Below are 17006 nucleotides of genomic sequence, written 5' to 3'. Positions count from 1 at the left end.
TAGAGGACCGAATATCCTCAGACATAAGTACAAAGCAACATCCCTCATGGCCTGAATGCAGACAGTAGATGCATAAAGTGCGAACACTCCCACTAACACTTAAGGGAATGACTGGTTAATGAAAGCACCATGTCATCGTTTGCAGTCATAAATTACATCTATTTGTATTTCTATGAAGGAACTTTCATTTTTACAAAGTGACACTGACAATGCTACCATGCTAATGCTAAGCTTGTATAATGTTATAACTTTCAGCATCTTTGCTTGGATTGTCTGCATCATATTGACATTGCCCGATTTTGGCCTCATAGTTGTGCAACAGGGGCTGCACTGTTGCCTCACTCCTAGCAGGTTCCTAGTTCGAACCCCCGTTCGGACGAAGTTGGCCTTCCTGTGCACGTGTGGGTTCCCTCCGGGTACCTTCCTCCCACAGTCCAAAGACATGCTTGTTAGGTTCACTGGTGACCCTAAATTGCCCGTAAGTGTGAGCGTGAGCGTGAAAGGTTGTCTGTCTCTATGTGTCAGCCCTGTGATTGACTCGCGACCAGTCCGGGGTGTACCCAACCTCTTGCCCAGTGACAGCTGGGATAGGCTCCAGCCCCCCTGCGACCCCGAGCAGGATAAGCGGTATAGAAAGTAGATGGATAGATCTAAAACCCCAATACAGACTAGTCCTAGTATAGTCTTGCATTTTCTATATTCAGCCAAAGATGGACTATGAGGCATGGGAATTTTGTCTTTGTTAAAAAATGATCAAATTTAAGATATTTAAAGTCATTTTTTTTTAAAGAATTTAAAGAATAACATAATTGTTATCACAGCTGATCCATAATAGCAGTTGATAAATCTGAGATGGTATCAGTCCACACGTCAGTCAGAGATAAATTGTGAAATTTCACAGATGTTTGTCCCACTGAGAGATAAGTGCTGAAATACAGCTGCTTTCGCTGCGAGACGTATGGGCCACCATCAATGCAGCTCCACTGTTTTGTCTCCTCCAGTTGCCAGTGAAATCCCGAAGCATGAGACACGAGGTGGGAGCGGGCCAGTATCAGCCCATGATATCATGAGAAAGGAAGCGAGTTGTGCTCAATGTTCCTAAGATCCAATTTATGAAGTTGTTGGAAACAAAGGGAGCAGGTTCACACTGACATCTGACACAAGATCCAATGTGTGAACGTCAGGAAGATGTCGCGTTGACAGGTGTTCCTGTTATTGTGTCGGCCCCAACTTCAAGGCACAGTGTCATCTTAAAGACTCACACGGACAGTATTTGTTGCAGGGAAATTATATTGAAGGGTGCAGACTGCATTTTAGTGGCATACAGACACCTATTGAATCTAAACACTGCCAAGAACTGATACATAACTGTAAATCAAAACCATTCTGCACTGTAGCGTGGTGTTATTGATTCATATACAAATTGTCAGCAGGCCAAAAGTCTCTTAAGTTATCAAACTCACCAAAACACTTTAAAGTGACTCTAACTACGTCGGATGTTTGACGGTTTGGCCGAAGCTTTTGTTTTTCTTCAGCATCTATTTGGAGCCTGGAAGCTATTAAACATTATTTTCTCTGAGTGTTCCACATGTTCTGGTGCAACACCTCTAAATAAAGGCGTTGCCTGTAGGAACACATGAAACCAAAACAATCACACATAGTTTACATCATTAAAATGTCCACACCTCCAACACACGGGGAGAAAAAAGAGCAAATGGAAAATATTGACACCCTTTGGTTTTATTGAAGGCAACATCTGAAATTACTTAGATGGAACAGTAAGGCCCCTAAATATACAGATATTCATGGATATGATTTAAATTAATTTGAGCAAACTTTTTTTGTGTTGTTTGCCACACAGAAGGTGTGAAAGGTGATTTTGTTCCTCGTTTTTCTTCATTTGCATCACTGGTCAAATACAAAAGGAGCCTTTTTCACCGTGGTCACATAACTCATGCAGTAAGGTGTTCATCTTCCACGCTGCTATAGAGAGAGGCTGTGAGTGTTTTTCAAAGGCCAGTCAGGATCAAGGATCATGGGAAGACTTCTACACCTGCGTTCACGTTTGTTAAATCACTTTTTTGACGAATATTCAGTCTGGGATTTCAGATAAATCACTCCAAGTGTGTGAGTCAAACCTTAAAAGCTTTTACTTATATAGTAAGGACTGACTCATTTATTCATCCAGAGACAGGTCCCACAGACGGTGAAGTCCAGTCTAATACAAACTCTTATGACAATTCTTTTTACATTTAGCTACAAAACAAAAGTCTGATATCCAATCTTAAAACATCTGTATGGATTTATTTTAAAAGTCTTACATCAAATAGTTTAACAGATGTGTTGATGATTTATAAATGCTTTAAAAAGTCACATTAGGATTCAAATCTTAAAAACACAGAGGTTTAGAAGGGCTTCTGGAAAGGCTGTGCAACATTTGAAACCCGATATAAATGAATGAATGAATGAAGTGCTTCAGTAAAAACAATACACAACAAAAGTCTGTTTTTACCTCGAGGTAACTGGTTGTTGATATGCGATCGGACACATATATATATTATATGAGTTAGTCACAAGGAAGAGGAGTTTATGATACGTTCCTGAGTCAAGGTGAGGCCGTGTGATTCTGATGTGCACACAGGCAAAGAACAAGATCCCTTTTACCCCCGACCAATCTGCTAACAACTGCTGCTATTTGTGCAATAATAACCCCTTCTACTGGAGGTATTATTGATGCTATATAGCAAAGTTTCAGGAGCAGGGCCGCACCTCACCCGCGCCTCTTCCAGCATTCCCATAAATTCAAGCCTAACCCTCTCCTCCTCCCTCCCACCCCTTTGCTTTTTCTGTCCTCTTATCCGTAGGGCCCTGAGGGGGTTCGTCGTTCCCGGGTGCTACGGCGGATCCCCAGCGAAGCTTCCCCAAAACGCTAACCACAAGAACTTCGACCTCTCCAAGCATCATTATCATCAATCTCATTAATCAATAAATTGTTAAATCATATCCTGTTGACGGTGTGGTCCTTGCTAGTGAACAGGCTGTTATCAAAGTGTCACAACCCTTATACACTATGTCTTACAACTGTACACAGTCAGAGTGTTTTGGACCATATGTGATGATTGTCTGCGTCTTTGGCCAGGCTCTGCAGCAGAGACCTCTGGAAGCTCTCGTCACACGACTCCGGGATCAGAAACTCCAGCAGCAGGTCACAGATGCAGTAGATCAGATGTCTGCACAGAATCACACAAACAGGGTTCATGACAGACTCACAACAATTGTTGTTAATGCAGATTTTTATATAGATTAGATGGGAGACACATTTCTTTTAACATCATACACACATTCATACGGCCCGCAGATTCCCAGTGGTGTACGAGTCTGTTTCTTTTCAGACAGAGTAATCCAGTGGATTCTTGTCTGTACAGTACAAACAGGAACTGCCAGCAGGCCAAGCAGCAGAGCTCTTAGGGATACAGATGTGCCAGAATGTAAACAAATACCCCACAGACTAAAAGCCCGGTGGTGTACTTAGGTTTAAGTTAAAAACTGTGATTGTCAGCGAGCTTCATCCTTAAAGTGTTCAACAGTTTACACCGGATTAAGCTCCCCTGATGTTTCACAGATGTTATTCTACATCATGATTAACTATTGAACAGCAAGACAAGAAACTGAGGGGTCAGGAAGAGACTCAGAAGTGCACGATAAAAAGCCAAGAGTGCTAAAGTATTGTTCATCCTAAAAATGTTGTCTGCAGATAAACACATAGATGTGACACTAACAGACACAGATCACAGCTTTGCATTATCCCTTGTAGGTAAACAGATGTGTGTCGATCCATTTTCAGAGCTTGTATGCGTCTTACAAAAGCTGGGATGTGAAAATGTGTTTAATTGACAGTCTGGTTGTTGACTCACTTGTTTATGTGGTGGTCCTGTAAAGACTCCAGCATGGTCTCCAAGCTCAGTCTGTACTTCTCACTTCCCAGCATGTCGGTGATGAGTTCTGTTTAGGCACAGACAGTGAGACTTCATGGCTTTAGGAGCGTTACAAACATTTAATGAGCACTCAAGCCGCAGTCTAACCACAGTCTGAGTGCCGCGGCCTACCTGGGAGCAGCTGCATCAGACAGTCCAGACATTCCTCCTTTGTTTCCTCTCTTTCTGCAGCACTGCGCTCAGGTCGGGGCTGAGCGGGCAGCGTGCCGCCTGGCCACACAGCTTCCTGCAGCACCTGCAGGTAAATCACCCAGCAGGGGGCGCTGGTAAGGCGGGCAACTCCTACATCCAACCATCTGAGACCGAATCAGAAGTTTAATGTTCCTCTGTGATCATGTGTCTGCCTTACTACATACACAAGCAAACATGCTTTAAGTGATTCAGAGGGGATGAAAGACATGCACACAGAGGAAGCAACACAAACAAGCATTTTTAAATCTCTACAGACCACTGCAGAAACAGTGTTTACTGACATGCTTAGTGAACCCCAAAACTCCCAGAGGCCCAGGTCATTTCCCAAAACAGAGGTCAGTGTAATCAGTTAATGACAGCAGGACACGAGAGATTACACGAGCACAGTTCCCACAGACTGTTGGGTAAAAAAATCCCAGTGGTAATAGATTCCCAGTAAGCCATAAACATTAAATTCAAGGAAAGAAATTATATTTTCAAATGTCACGCAGCTTGTCATGCATGCTACAAACCACTTGGTGTCTCATTAGATGTCAGCTGTGTAAAGGAAAAACAATGTCAAAAGCTAGCAAGAGAATGTCTTAAGTTGCATTACTTCATATTTAAGTCAAATCAACTGCAGTAAACGTGACTGCTTCCAGGACTCTATTGTAATGCAGGAAAGACTTTTCTGCAATTGCTGTATGTGAAAAGTTAAGAATAAAAAAGCCTGAATGGTTCTAATAATCATCATAAGATTATATATATATTGTTTAATAATACATAAACTGAGAGAAAATCCAACCTCTCAATAAAAGTGCCAAAGAGCAGCCTGATGGTCTTCTGTATGTTCTCTGTGCACAGCCAGCTCCACTGGTCCTTCATCAGCAGACATAAGATGTTCAAAGCAACGTCTGCCACAGCTGTGTCTGCAGTGCACACAAAAAACACAAGAACAGGTACAGTGGGATACAGAAAAACACATGTGATACACCTTTCAGACAGATACATTAAAGATAGAAACAAACGAGAGCAACTCAACAAATGTCTAAACTAACTGTGGATGGTTGCTGCCCCCTAGTGGTCATACTGGAGTACTGCAACAGACAAGTCTGTTAAGTCTGAACCTGTCCCGTGAGCTTTCCCTGAAGTCTTCTTGTCTTTCCCGGCCTGCTCACAGCTCTGCCTGGACGTCTTGTTTCCACACGGCTCACATAAAAGTCTCTCCTGCTCTCTGACAAAGTTCTCCAGACCAGACAGGGACATGCCGTTTAGGACCTGAAGAGAAACAATGAGGAGTGCAAACTGTGCTCAGTATCATCTTTAGACACACATTTAACAATCAGAGATGGTACATAGAGAATAGTGACTTACTGCGCTGCCTTCACTAAAGCAGTATGTCACTTTAGGATGTAGGTCGGGTATATTGAGAGACGGGGAGATTTTGCTGGGGAACATAAGCCTCCTAATGCACGAAACACAAAACCAGAAGATAAACAAATTAATAAGAATACCAGAGAGACGATTTCACTCAGTGTCCTTTGTAGCGATTCTGTATTTATTGTTGTATATATGTTTGATTGTTGTGAGACAGAAGCATGTTTCCTCACCTGCTGGTTATGGAGCCTCTAAGTGGGGGGAGATGTGGATATGACACAAGAAAAAAAACTTTACTACTACCAGTAAAATTAATTTACTTTTTGCCTTTTTCTATTTTGGATAATTTAGCGTTTTTTAAAATAATGACATATATTCAGACTCAATCTAAAAGGGGGAATGACTCTTTGTTTGAACTCTCACCTGTACTTCCTGTTGTACATTGTTCTTCCATCAGGTTCTCCCTCCAGCTCCTCTGCAGGACTGAGGGGCTCAGGATGTGGGAACGCTGTCTTCAAGGTGTCTAAAGCGTTTTCCACCATCTTTAAAGGCAACCATGTTGGAGAACACACTCTTATGTTCCACCATCTTTAAAGGCAACCATGTTGGAGAACACACTCTTATGTTCCACCATCTTTAAAGGCAATCATGTTGGAGAACACACTCTTATGTTCCACCATCTTTAAAGGCAATCATGTTGGAGAACACACTCTTATGTTCCACCATCTTTAAAGGCAATCATGTTGGAGAACACACTCTTATGTTCCACCATCTTTAAAGGCAATCATGTTAGAGAACACACTCTTATGTTCCACCATCTTTAAAGGCAATCATGTTGGAGAACACACTCTTGTGTTCCACCATCTTTAAAGGCAATCATGTTGGAGAACACACTCTTATGTTCCACCATCTTTAAAGGCAATCATGTTGGAGAACACACTCTTATGTTCCACCATCTTTAAAGGCAATCATGTTAGAGAACACACTCTTATGTTCCACCATCTTTAAAGGCAATCATGTTGGAGAACACACTCTTATGTTCCACCATCTTTAAAGGCAGTCATGTTAGAGAACACACTCTTATGTTCCACCATCTTTAAAGGCAATCATGTTGGAGAACACACTCTTATGTTCCACCATCTTTAAAGGCAATCATGTTGGAGAACACACTCTTATGTTCCACCATCTTTAAAGGCAATCATGTTAGAGAACACACTCTTATGTTCCACCATCTTTAAAGGCAGTCATGTTGGAGAACACACTCTTATGTTCCACCATCTTTAAAGGCAATCATGTTGGAGAACACACTCTTATGTTCCACCATCTTTAAAGGCAATCATGTTAGAGAACACACTCTTATGTTCCACCATCTTTAAAGGCAGTCATGTTGGAGAACACACTCTTATGTTCCACCATCTTTAAAGGCAATCATGTTGGAGAACACACTCTTATGTTCCGCCATCTTTAAAGGCAATCATGTTGGAGAACACACTCTTATGTTCCGCCATCTTTAAAGGCAATCATGTTGGAGAACACACTCTTATGTTCCACCATCTTTAAAGGCAATCATGTTGGAGAACACACTCTTATGTTCCACCATCTTTAAAGGCCATCATGTTGGAGAACACACTCTTATGTTCCACCATCATTAAAGGCATTCATGTTGGAGAACACACTCTTATGTTCCACCATCTTTAAAGGCAATCATGTTGGAGAACATACTAAATGTGTAGTGTGAATTAGCAAGCTTTAATGGTGCTGCTATGCAGACTTTCGCACCTTTGGACAAAGCCATATGAACTGTCCCCCTTTCTTCCCATCTTAATGCTAAGCTAAGCTTGCAGCATCTCACTTCAGATACATATTCAGAATACAGACATGTATGTTTAACATGTACCTTTAGCATACATGTCTGTCAAGCTCAAGCAAGCGAGCAAGAGAATAAATGTATCTCCCGAAATGTCAAACTATTCCTTCAGGTCGCATATACTTATCTTATATTCTCTCATATAATAAATGAAAAGCTGACAGATCTCACAACACAATGTTTCTTACAATCACATCCTGTCTTCATGAGATCTGCAGTGTGACGGTTATTTCTCACCTTATCAATTCTTGACTTGACAAAAGGCTTTTTTTCAAAATATGTGCTAACATCTGAGTTGAGAGAGAGGAACTCCTGCATGTCCTCACTGTTGGATGTCCCAGGGATGCTGTTCAGTTGCTAGAATAAAAAAAAAATGTGTCAAATTACATCCAACCATTATCTATACCACGTATCCTGTTCAGGGTTGCGGGGGTGCTGGATCCTTTCCCAGCTGTCATTGGGCGAGAGGCGGGGTACACCCTGATCGGCAGTCAATCACAGGGCTGACACACAGAGACAGACACCTTTCACACTCACATTCACTCCTACGGGCACTTTTAGAGTCACCAATGAACCTAACGAGCATGTCTTTGGACTGTGGGAGGAAGCCGGAGTACCCAGAGAGAACCCACGCATGTACGGGGGAGAACATGCACACAGACAGGCCCACCATATACGAACAGGGATTCGAGCAAGGAACCTTCTAGCTGTAAGGCGACACAGCTAACCACTGCACCACCGTGCAGCCCGTATCAGATTACATAACCACAGAAATCATTTAATTAATATTATGCACGAAATACTTTTTACTTTACTTTTAGGAACGTGTCCAGTTGGCTTTTCCGTGCTTCCACCTTCTCGCTGTCTGCATTTCCAAACGAGAGGTCAGGGAACATTTTCTTCGGCCCTTTGACGTCTGAAAACCAAAACATTGACTTGTAATGCAGAAAAACGTTCTGTTCAATCTATACTTTTACGGATAGGAAGATAAACTTGATGATTCTCAGCTGTCCTTAGACTATATAAGATCTTCGTACAGCTAGTATGTATGGACACAGAAATATAGTTTTAAGATCTTTACAGCAAACAACATGTTTGACTTTCAGAGGAGTCTAAAACATAACAAGGTCCAATGAATTAAACTCTAATGTCCATACATTTCTACCACAACTTGCAATACTGAATCTGTCATGGTACACCAAAGTTCAAAGGTCAGTAAAAGCAGAGGATCATTTCTTACTCTTGATTAATTTCTTGACGTCAGGTTTCTCCTCTAGACGTGTTTGTAAGTTGAGGAACTCGCTGTATCTCCTGTTGACAGTGCGACAGGACGGAGGCTGCAGACCGCCGTAACTTTCTGCATCAGCCACTGTTTCAAACTGTAACACAGGAAGTAGAAAGTGAAAATCAATATTACATTTTCTAATATAAGTCAAACGTGAGGAAGTGGGAGTTGTCGTTACCTTTACGGTGTAGAGAGTGTATGGGTGTGTCCCTGTGCCACGCTGCTCCATGGCAGTGACAGTCCCAGAGATCTGCACGTTCTGGATGTTCACAGCTGCAGCCTGGCTGTTGGGGGAAGAATCAAAGTTGCAGGGGCTCAGACAAACTCTCCTTGGAAGGCAAACAGGGGATTTCTCCTGGGCTATACTAGCTGGCCACTGGGAGTCCTCGGGCACCACCACCTTGGGCCCGAGATTTTTCAAAGGACCAAAGCAGCCGAAGTCTTCGTCGTCCTTCAGAGTGCAGAAATTCTTCGGAGGACCGCAGTCGCAGAAGCCCCCTGTGAGGTCATCCTCAGAGTCGGACTGAATCAGGGAGTCCAGATAGATCATTTTGGTCTCTGATGAGCAGGAGTGACGTCCAGATGTGAGTGAGCAGCAGTTTACTTTGCACGGTGTGAGCAAACCTGCGTGGCATCCTTCCACTCTCCCTGCAGACATCAGGCTAACCATGCTGCCCTGTGAGGAGTCCCTCTGACTCTGCAGATCGTCACAGTCGGAGACGCTTCTGAAGGTGAATCCAGCTGGATCAGAAGAAGAATCCGACCTGCACGTGGTCCAGGACTCCTGCTGGATCGGACATCTGTACAGAGCCTCTTCTGGGAGCTCATCCACATTGATTGATTGGTTGATTGGTTCTCTGGACCTGGTGATTATGTCTACAATGGTCTGGTTTAGCCAGTCAGGATCAGACACTCTGCTTATGAGCGGCAGCAGCACGTTGCAGGTGATGAGCTCTGTAACCACGTAGCCTCCGGTTCTTGTTTCCATCTGAGGGTACGGGACCAGCACGTGCAGGACGAGGTTTACAAGAGCCCTGGAGTAGCTGAGCTCAGCAGCTGCACTGCTCACAGCTGGATGAGGGGAATCTACCTCACTGTAGAGCTGCCACAGGCTCATTCTCTCCTTTTGGGTTGATTGTATCTGCCGTGCGGTCATGTAGCTCTGCAGGTGACAGCCGTAAAGCTCTAGCAGACGCTGAACCAGCGCTTTTCTATTCAGCCTTCGCGCACGCTCCTTCAGCTCCATCACTGACTCCAGCATCGAATTCCGCACCGCTCGCTCAAACTCCCCCTCCACCTCCGGCAGCAGAGTTCGATACCACGAGGACACAAAGTCACGCACCGCTTTGTGGACAGCGCTGTGGATCTCATGGTTCAGCCTCCACTCGTGTTCAGGAGAATACAGAGGCGGGTTCACTTTTCCAAGAGGCAGAAAGTGTTCCAGGTGTAAAAGGCTGTTTGCATCCAGGGCGGCACGGGACCCGAGCCAACCCCCGAGGACCACCAGGAGGCTGGTGAAGACGCAGAGGAGCCAGACGTTCACGAGGAGGTGGAAGAGGACAAGCCACGCCAGCAGAGCGCCGAGCCCCAACAGCCTCCGCTGCCCCAGCACCTCTGATAGAGTCCAGTGATTGGAGCTCTTTCTGGAGGGCATTATGGTCTGTAGGTGAAATGTGTCCTGTTGAAAGAATAGAGAGATTCATTCTGTCATATAACAAGCAGCCAGAATAAGAGTGTTTTGCTAACTGTATTTGATTTATTAACTAGCAAATAACACTGCTCTAATACACTCATGATGAAGTCAGTTGCAACCCTACTTGCACAATATATTTGCATATTGATTAACTGTTCACTGTTCTTGGGGGTTACCAGTACATTCTTTAATTATTAACTAATCTGACTATTTTTTGTCAGTTTTTTGTTGCATCATTTGGTCCATAAATAGAAATGTTTGGGAAAAAAGGGAAAAATTCCTTCTTTTGTTTGTCTAAAACTTTAGTTTATAGTGCTATAAAACTGAGAAGCAAATAATCACAATGGAAAAGCTGGAGGCAGAGAATTTGGGCATTCTTACACTAGAAAAAATTATTTACATCTAATTAAAAAAATAATTAGTTAATAATTATTAGTAGTATTGCAGAGTTGATACTGTGTGTCTGTCCCATATATAATTTATAAAATATATTGTATGAGAAAGTTAATACATTTATTCCCAACTGTACAGTGCTAAAAAAAAGACCTGGTAAAATTGAGACAGGCTTATCAGCTATGCTTTACTGCTTTGTCATTTACACACTCCACTGGCTGTTTATGAGACTTATGTACGTCCACAGAGCTCTCACACAAACTTAAGTGAAGCGCTTTGGCCTCTGTCAGCAAATTTGCATCATGAGAATAAAAATCTTGTTTTTCTTCATGAAATTTTAACAACAAAGTCGGTTCTGTCGTGAAGGGTAGTTTCCTTAGCTACACTGCTAGCTGCTCCAAGACTCCTGTTGGCGCAGCTAGACCTTCTCAATCATTGATGATCATATTTTCTTTCCCTTTTAATTGTCAGATGTTAGCCAATAATTTTTTGTTTTTCTTTTTTTGTAGTGTTTTTATTTGTAGTTTTACTTACTTTTCTTGCATTTGCCTAATTTCTTCTATCTTATTATTTTGATTCTGTGTTGACATTTTACATAATATAGCGAAGAGTTATTGTTATTGACTTAACTTTATAGTATGTGATATATACCTTTTTATCATAAGAACTAATGGTATTTCCACAATAGTAACAGTTCACTGCACTGTAGTAGAAAAAAAAATGGCCACAGTATACAAATAAGTTGTAGCCTAGCTTACTGAGAGCTTACTTCATCATTTAGCAGGTTAGAACGGACTTGTTGCCATGGCTACTTGCAAACGTCCATGGACAGTCAGTCCTCCTGTTGTTAGACTACAAGCATCAAGGCTACCGCTTTCTTGAGTATTTATTTGGGACTTTGACTTAAACTTTAGAGAAAAGCCCCTCACAAAACTTAACACTTAATGTACACCTAGCACACTTGTAGCTAGCTTGTTAGCATGCAGTCTAACAGATTACAAACACTGGACAGCAGTTAAAACAAATATGTATCCCAATTGTTAAAGCATCTAGGACACAGTAAAACATACATTACCTCAAAGATTGTAGGAGCTTTATAACACGAAAGTAGGAGTATAGGACGCCCTCCTCCTCCTGGACATGACTTTAATCCTCCAACAAAGATTATCTGGATCAGTCTGCAAGTCGACGGAGACAGACATGGCCCATATGGACAGATAACTAGCTGTTAGCTGTCCGCTTCACCTGCCAGCAAACAAACACAGCTCTGTGGGGGACAATAAAAACTCTAAATATAAATACTAGGATGAGTTTACAGACGACAAAAAAAAATCAATTACTCATAAATAATTAAATAAATATTCTATCTTGTCAGTTTCTCGTTTAGTTCTGGTTTTGTCTTGTATTTCGGTGTTCTTGTATTATTTCTTGTTTTACCATGTCACTTTTTCTATTGTCATGAGTTCTCATCGTTTAGTTTTGTATTTAGTTTATTCTGTGTTCTTGTCAGGATTTGGTCTTGTTTAGTTTTGCATTTCGTTTGTTTCATGGGTTAGATTATTTCCTGTTTTACTTTGACAGTGATATCCACTTCCTACCTTTGTGTGTTTCCCGCTTGTTTGATTGTGTGCCTTGACCTGATTGTTTTCACCTGTCCATGATTGTCTCACTTGTGTCTTTTAAGGTCACCTCCTTTGAGTTTATTTAGTCTTTGTGCTCCCCTGTCTCGTGGCTGGTTCATTGTCGCGTTACCTGTGGACTTTTGTTTTTTATTGTTACTATCTGGAGTTTCAAGACAAGTGTAGGAGCCAATTTGCACTCCGGAGATTATAAATTGGAACCACTGTTTGTCTGGTCAGGTGTTCCGCCCGGATGCTAAACAGTTTTTGACCCCACACACACACACACACACACACACACACACACACACACACACGTACACACGTTGCAGTAACTGATGGCAGCAGTTACTCGTGTTGGATGTGTGTTGCTTGTATTTGTATGTTAGAGTTTTATGGACACTAAAAGGAAGAGAAAATAAACAGACAAGTGTTCCAAGGAAAAAAATTTGTCTCTCAGACTATAATTCAACGGACATGCATCAGACCCCCGGGTGATGAATTTATTGCCAATACAAAAGAGTGGGTGTCTGAAAATGAAGGTACTGATGATGGTGGCCTTGTCTGGGGCTGAGACCTCCAAGGCCAAGGGTAAACTCTAGATAGTCAGGCGCCTCAGCTAAAGTCATAACAATGACATCTAGCTTTGTCTCAGCGTGAAGGAATTCTTTCTGTAATGTATAAAATACACTGTGTACCTTTAATCTGTGTCAGTCAGCTGCGTCCTGTGTAGTACTGGTCTGAGCCAGCTGGAGTTGTTAATTGCTTTTACTCATCTTTTAATATTCTTCAATTAAATGACATCAAAAGACATCTATGTTTCCCAAAGAACTTTATTGGTCTTGTCATCAGAAATTGCCACCACACTATGCATTTTTGGATCCTGGTAGCTCAGCTACATTCTGTTCTGAAGATCTCATGCAGAAGTTGAACATCACAGGAAAAATAACTAATTTTCTCTTAAACTATGGGACAGAAAAAGGTGGTTCCAGCGTACTCCTTATTTGGGTTGGAGGTGTCATGTCTTGATGGAAACAACTTTTATCCTCTCCCAGAGGTCCTCACCCAGAAGCAAATTCCAGTCACTGCAGACAACATTGCTACTGCTGCAGATGTGAAAAGGTGGCCTCATATGTCAAAAGTGCATATCCCCAGTATAAAGGCTAATGTTGACATGTTGATAGGGACGGACGCTCCCAAGGTATTGTAACCTTCGGAAATTGTCAACAGCTGTGGAGACGGCCCATACGCTATAAGAACGGTGTTAGGATGGGTCATCACTGGTCCTTTAAATGGAAATGGAAAGGGCAGCAATTTTGACAAGGAGCTTCTTTCTGCTGTGGTGAATAGAATCTCTGTATCCAACTTGGAGCTCATGCTGAAGAATCAGTATAACCATGACTTTAATGAAAAGACCTCAGAGGACAAAGATGTCTAGAGAAGATTTAAGATTTGTGGAAATCATGGAAGGCTCTGCAACACTACAGGATAAGAGGTATTGCCTGAAGTTGCCCCTTTAAGAAACCTGATGTTCTCCTGCCAAATAACTTTGCAGTGGCTAAGCAAAGGCTACTTGGATTAAGGGGGAAGTTTATGAATAATCCACAGCTGCACAAGGAATATTCAAGCTATCTTAATGGTGGTATTGATAAAGGTTACGCGGAGCAAGTACCTCAGCAGCAATTGCAGTGTAAAAGTGGAAAGGTATGGTACATTCCACATCACAGTGTTTATCATCCTAGAAAAGGCTCTCTACGAGTGGTGTTTGATTGCGGGGCCACATTTAAAGGGACATCGTTAAATAGTAAACTGTTGCAAGGTCCTAACCTCACCAGTTCATTGCTTGGAGTTCTTACTCGATTCAGACAGGAACCTGTGGCACTTATGGGAGTCATACAAGCTATGTTCCATCAGGGGAAGGTAGCAAAACAAGACAGAGATCTCCTTCGCTTTCTCTGGTGGCCAGAAGGAGACTTCAGCAGGGAGCTCCAGGACTACAGGATGACATTTGTTCAGGGCTGTTTTATCACCCAGCTGCGCTAGTTATGCGCTGAGGAAAACTGCAGATGACAATAAGTCTGATTGATGGTTACGGGACTTTAACTTACATCAGGCTGCAGAGCTGCAGAAACAATGTTCATGTTGCTTTCCTATTGGGTAAGGCCAGAGTTACGCCTCTGAAATCTGTAACCATTCCACGACTGGAACTATCAGCTGCTGTCCTGGCTGCAAGAGTGGATGTGATGCTGAAGTCAGAGCTTCAAATTCAGTTTGACGAATCTGTGTTTTGGACAGATAGTACTTCAGTTCTGAAGTACATTAATAATGAGGACAAGCGTTTCCATACCTTTGTGGAAAATAGGATCACAGCCATAAGAGAAGTTTCAAGACCTTCCCAATGGAGGCACATTGACTCCAAGGACAACCCGGCTGACGCTGCATCCAGAGGAATGAAGGTGCCTGATTTTCTAAAGAACCACAGTTGGCTTGAGGTTCCCAAGTTTCTTTGGAAGGCTGAGGAAGATTGGCCAGCAAATTATGGTGGTGAGGTCATAGTGGACTCCAGATCCAGAAGTCAGAAAGGACATCTCGGTGAATTTCGTTGCTGACGATTCACTTACTGCCACTGATCAGCTCATTACTTACTTCTCAGACTGGAAAAGGCTCAAAGTGACAGTGGTGTGGTTTCTCAGGCTGAAAACAATTTTGTTGGAGCTCAGTCACTGTAGAAAGGATTTGAAGGCCTCTGGAAATGCACAAGCTACTCAAGTGGAAAAACTAAAAGCCACAATCAAACAGAGTGACATCTTGACGCAGGGTTGGCTATCATTCGCTATTGGCAGCAGCAAAGGTTTCAGGATGAAATTTCTTCTCTGTTATCTGACAAAGGAACAGTAAGCAGACAAAGTTCCATTTACAAGCTGGATCCGATTTGGGAAGATGGACTCCTAAGAGTTGGAGGAAGATTAAGCAATATTCAGCATATTTCCAAGCTTATCCTCAAAGATATTCACCAACTATTAGGTCACAGTGGTCAAAATCATTCACTGTCTGCACTGAGGAGGAAGTATTGGATAACAAATGCCCACTCAGCTGTGAGGAAGATCATATCTGAATGCAGCTTTTGCAGATGCTATAATGGAAGAGCTATAGAGCAAAAGATGGCAGATCTTCCAAAAGACAATTATTCAGGATCTACCTCCATTTACCAATGTTGGAGTTGATTATTTTGGACCTTGCAAACGCTACCTGCTTGGCGAGTAGAGCAGTTCATCAAACTCGCTTGAGACTGACGCATGTATAAATGCTTTACGTCTGTTTATCAGTAGATATGGGCAAGTTGCCCATATCAGGTCGGACAATGGTACCAACACAGTGATGTGTGAAGTAGAAGCCATTCTAAATGATCGCCCAATCACCAAGCTCTCTGACGATCCAAATGATCTGGAACCTCTCACGCCAAATCATATTCTACAATTGAAAAGAGAACCAGCTTTACCACCTGGACTTGTATAACCCTCTGATATGTATGTGAAACGTCGATGGAGACAAGTTCAGTACATCTCTGATCTGTTTTGGAAGCGTTGGGTCCGGGAGTACCTGCCATTGCTGCAAGAGAGACAGAAGTGGAACCAAAGGAAAAGGAGTTTAGTTGGTGGTGATGTGGTCGTCATCATGGATTCTTCAGCTTCACGTGGTTCCTGGCCTCTCGGCAAAGTATTGGAGGTTTTTCCTGACAAAAGGGGCCTAGTGCGTTCTGTCAAGCTACAGACGACCTGTAGCAAAACTTTGTTTAATACAAGAGGTGTAGATTTAATTATGTTAATTAGCATTTCCATGTATGCTATTTGAGGTTTTCATATTTGGCTCCTATATTGTTTTGTATTGAATTGTTATGTCTGCCTGCACTAACAATTAGGGGCTGGTGTGTAGGAGCCAATTTGCACTCCGGAGATTATAAATGTGAACCACTGTTTGTCTGGTCAGGTGTTGCGCCCGGAAGCTAAACAGTTTTTGACCATAGGCACACACACACGTACTATGGAGTTCTATCCATATCAATATTAGCAGACACATTCGCAGCAACGTGTGTGTGCACGTGATTAACATAGTAAATTTTGGTACGTGTGCGTTGTTACGTGCGCACACTACATCACGCGTCAAAAGAACATGCGTACTGCACTTACAGTGTGTGCACGCACGTCTGTCACTGAAATTTTGTTAAGCTTCCACACACACGCGCATTCGCATTTTTTGAAACTACGCAACCGGAAGTTGATCTGCATCGCGCAAACTAGTCCGCGTACATGAACTCCTCACGTAGTTTTCCTCTATTTCATTCCATTTCTGTGTTCCATTCTCATCCAGTAGATGGTGCCGTCAAGCCAATAATACACTCTATACAGACATGTATAATTATAGTTTTTTTTTAAGTATTATTATTAGATGTAATTAGAAAAACACAGACACAAAGTAAGTACCCTAGATACAGTTCTTTTTTAGTATTGTGGAAGAAAGGATTTGAATGACATATTTATATATTGACATATATTTATTGTACCATCACCACAAAGGGCAGAGTTAGCTCACTAGGTAAGGAGCTGGG

The 17006-nt window shown here is 42.3% G+C and overlaps 1 protein-coding gene across 1 annotated transcript; it reads right to left on the bottom strand.

Annotated features, from left to right (window-relative positions):
- Positions 1–2779: 2779 nt before the first annotated feature.
- On the bottom strand, positions 2780–10349 carry snx19a (sorting nexin 19a). Its single transcript, XM_069672875.1, has 11 exons — positions 8874–10349; positions 8651–8789; positions 8226–8326; positions 7648–7767; positions 5967–6085; positions 5541–5631; positions 5294–5444; positions 4972–5095; positions 4107–4291; positions 3915–4002; positions 2780–3230 (listed from the first exon to the last, which is right to left on the bottom strand). The coding sequence occupies exons 1-11, from the start codon at positions 10347–10349 to the stop codon at positions 3092–3094; spliced, it is 2733 nt and encodes a 910-aa protein (XP_069528976.1). The 3' UTR covers positions 2780–3091.
- Between the last annotated feature and the right edge of the window lie 6657 nt (positions 10350–17006).

The sequence above is a fragment of the Semicossyphus pulcher genome, unplaced genomic scaffold, assembly GCF_022749685.1.
Source record: "Semicossyphus pulcher isolate SPU_LCO1_2020_fin unplaced genomic scaffold, fSemPul1.0.p SCAF_10, whole genome shotgun sequence".
NCBI classification, from domain to species: Eukaryota; Metazoa; Chordata; class Actinopteri; order Labriformes; family Labridae; genus Semicossyphus; species Semicossyphus pulcher.
This window is presented reverse-complemented; position numbering and strand designations above follow the sequence as displayed.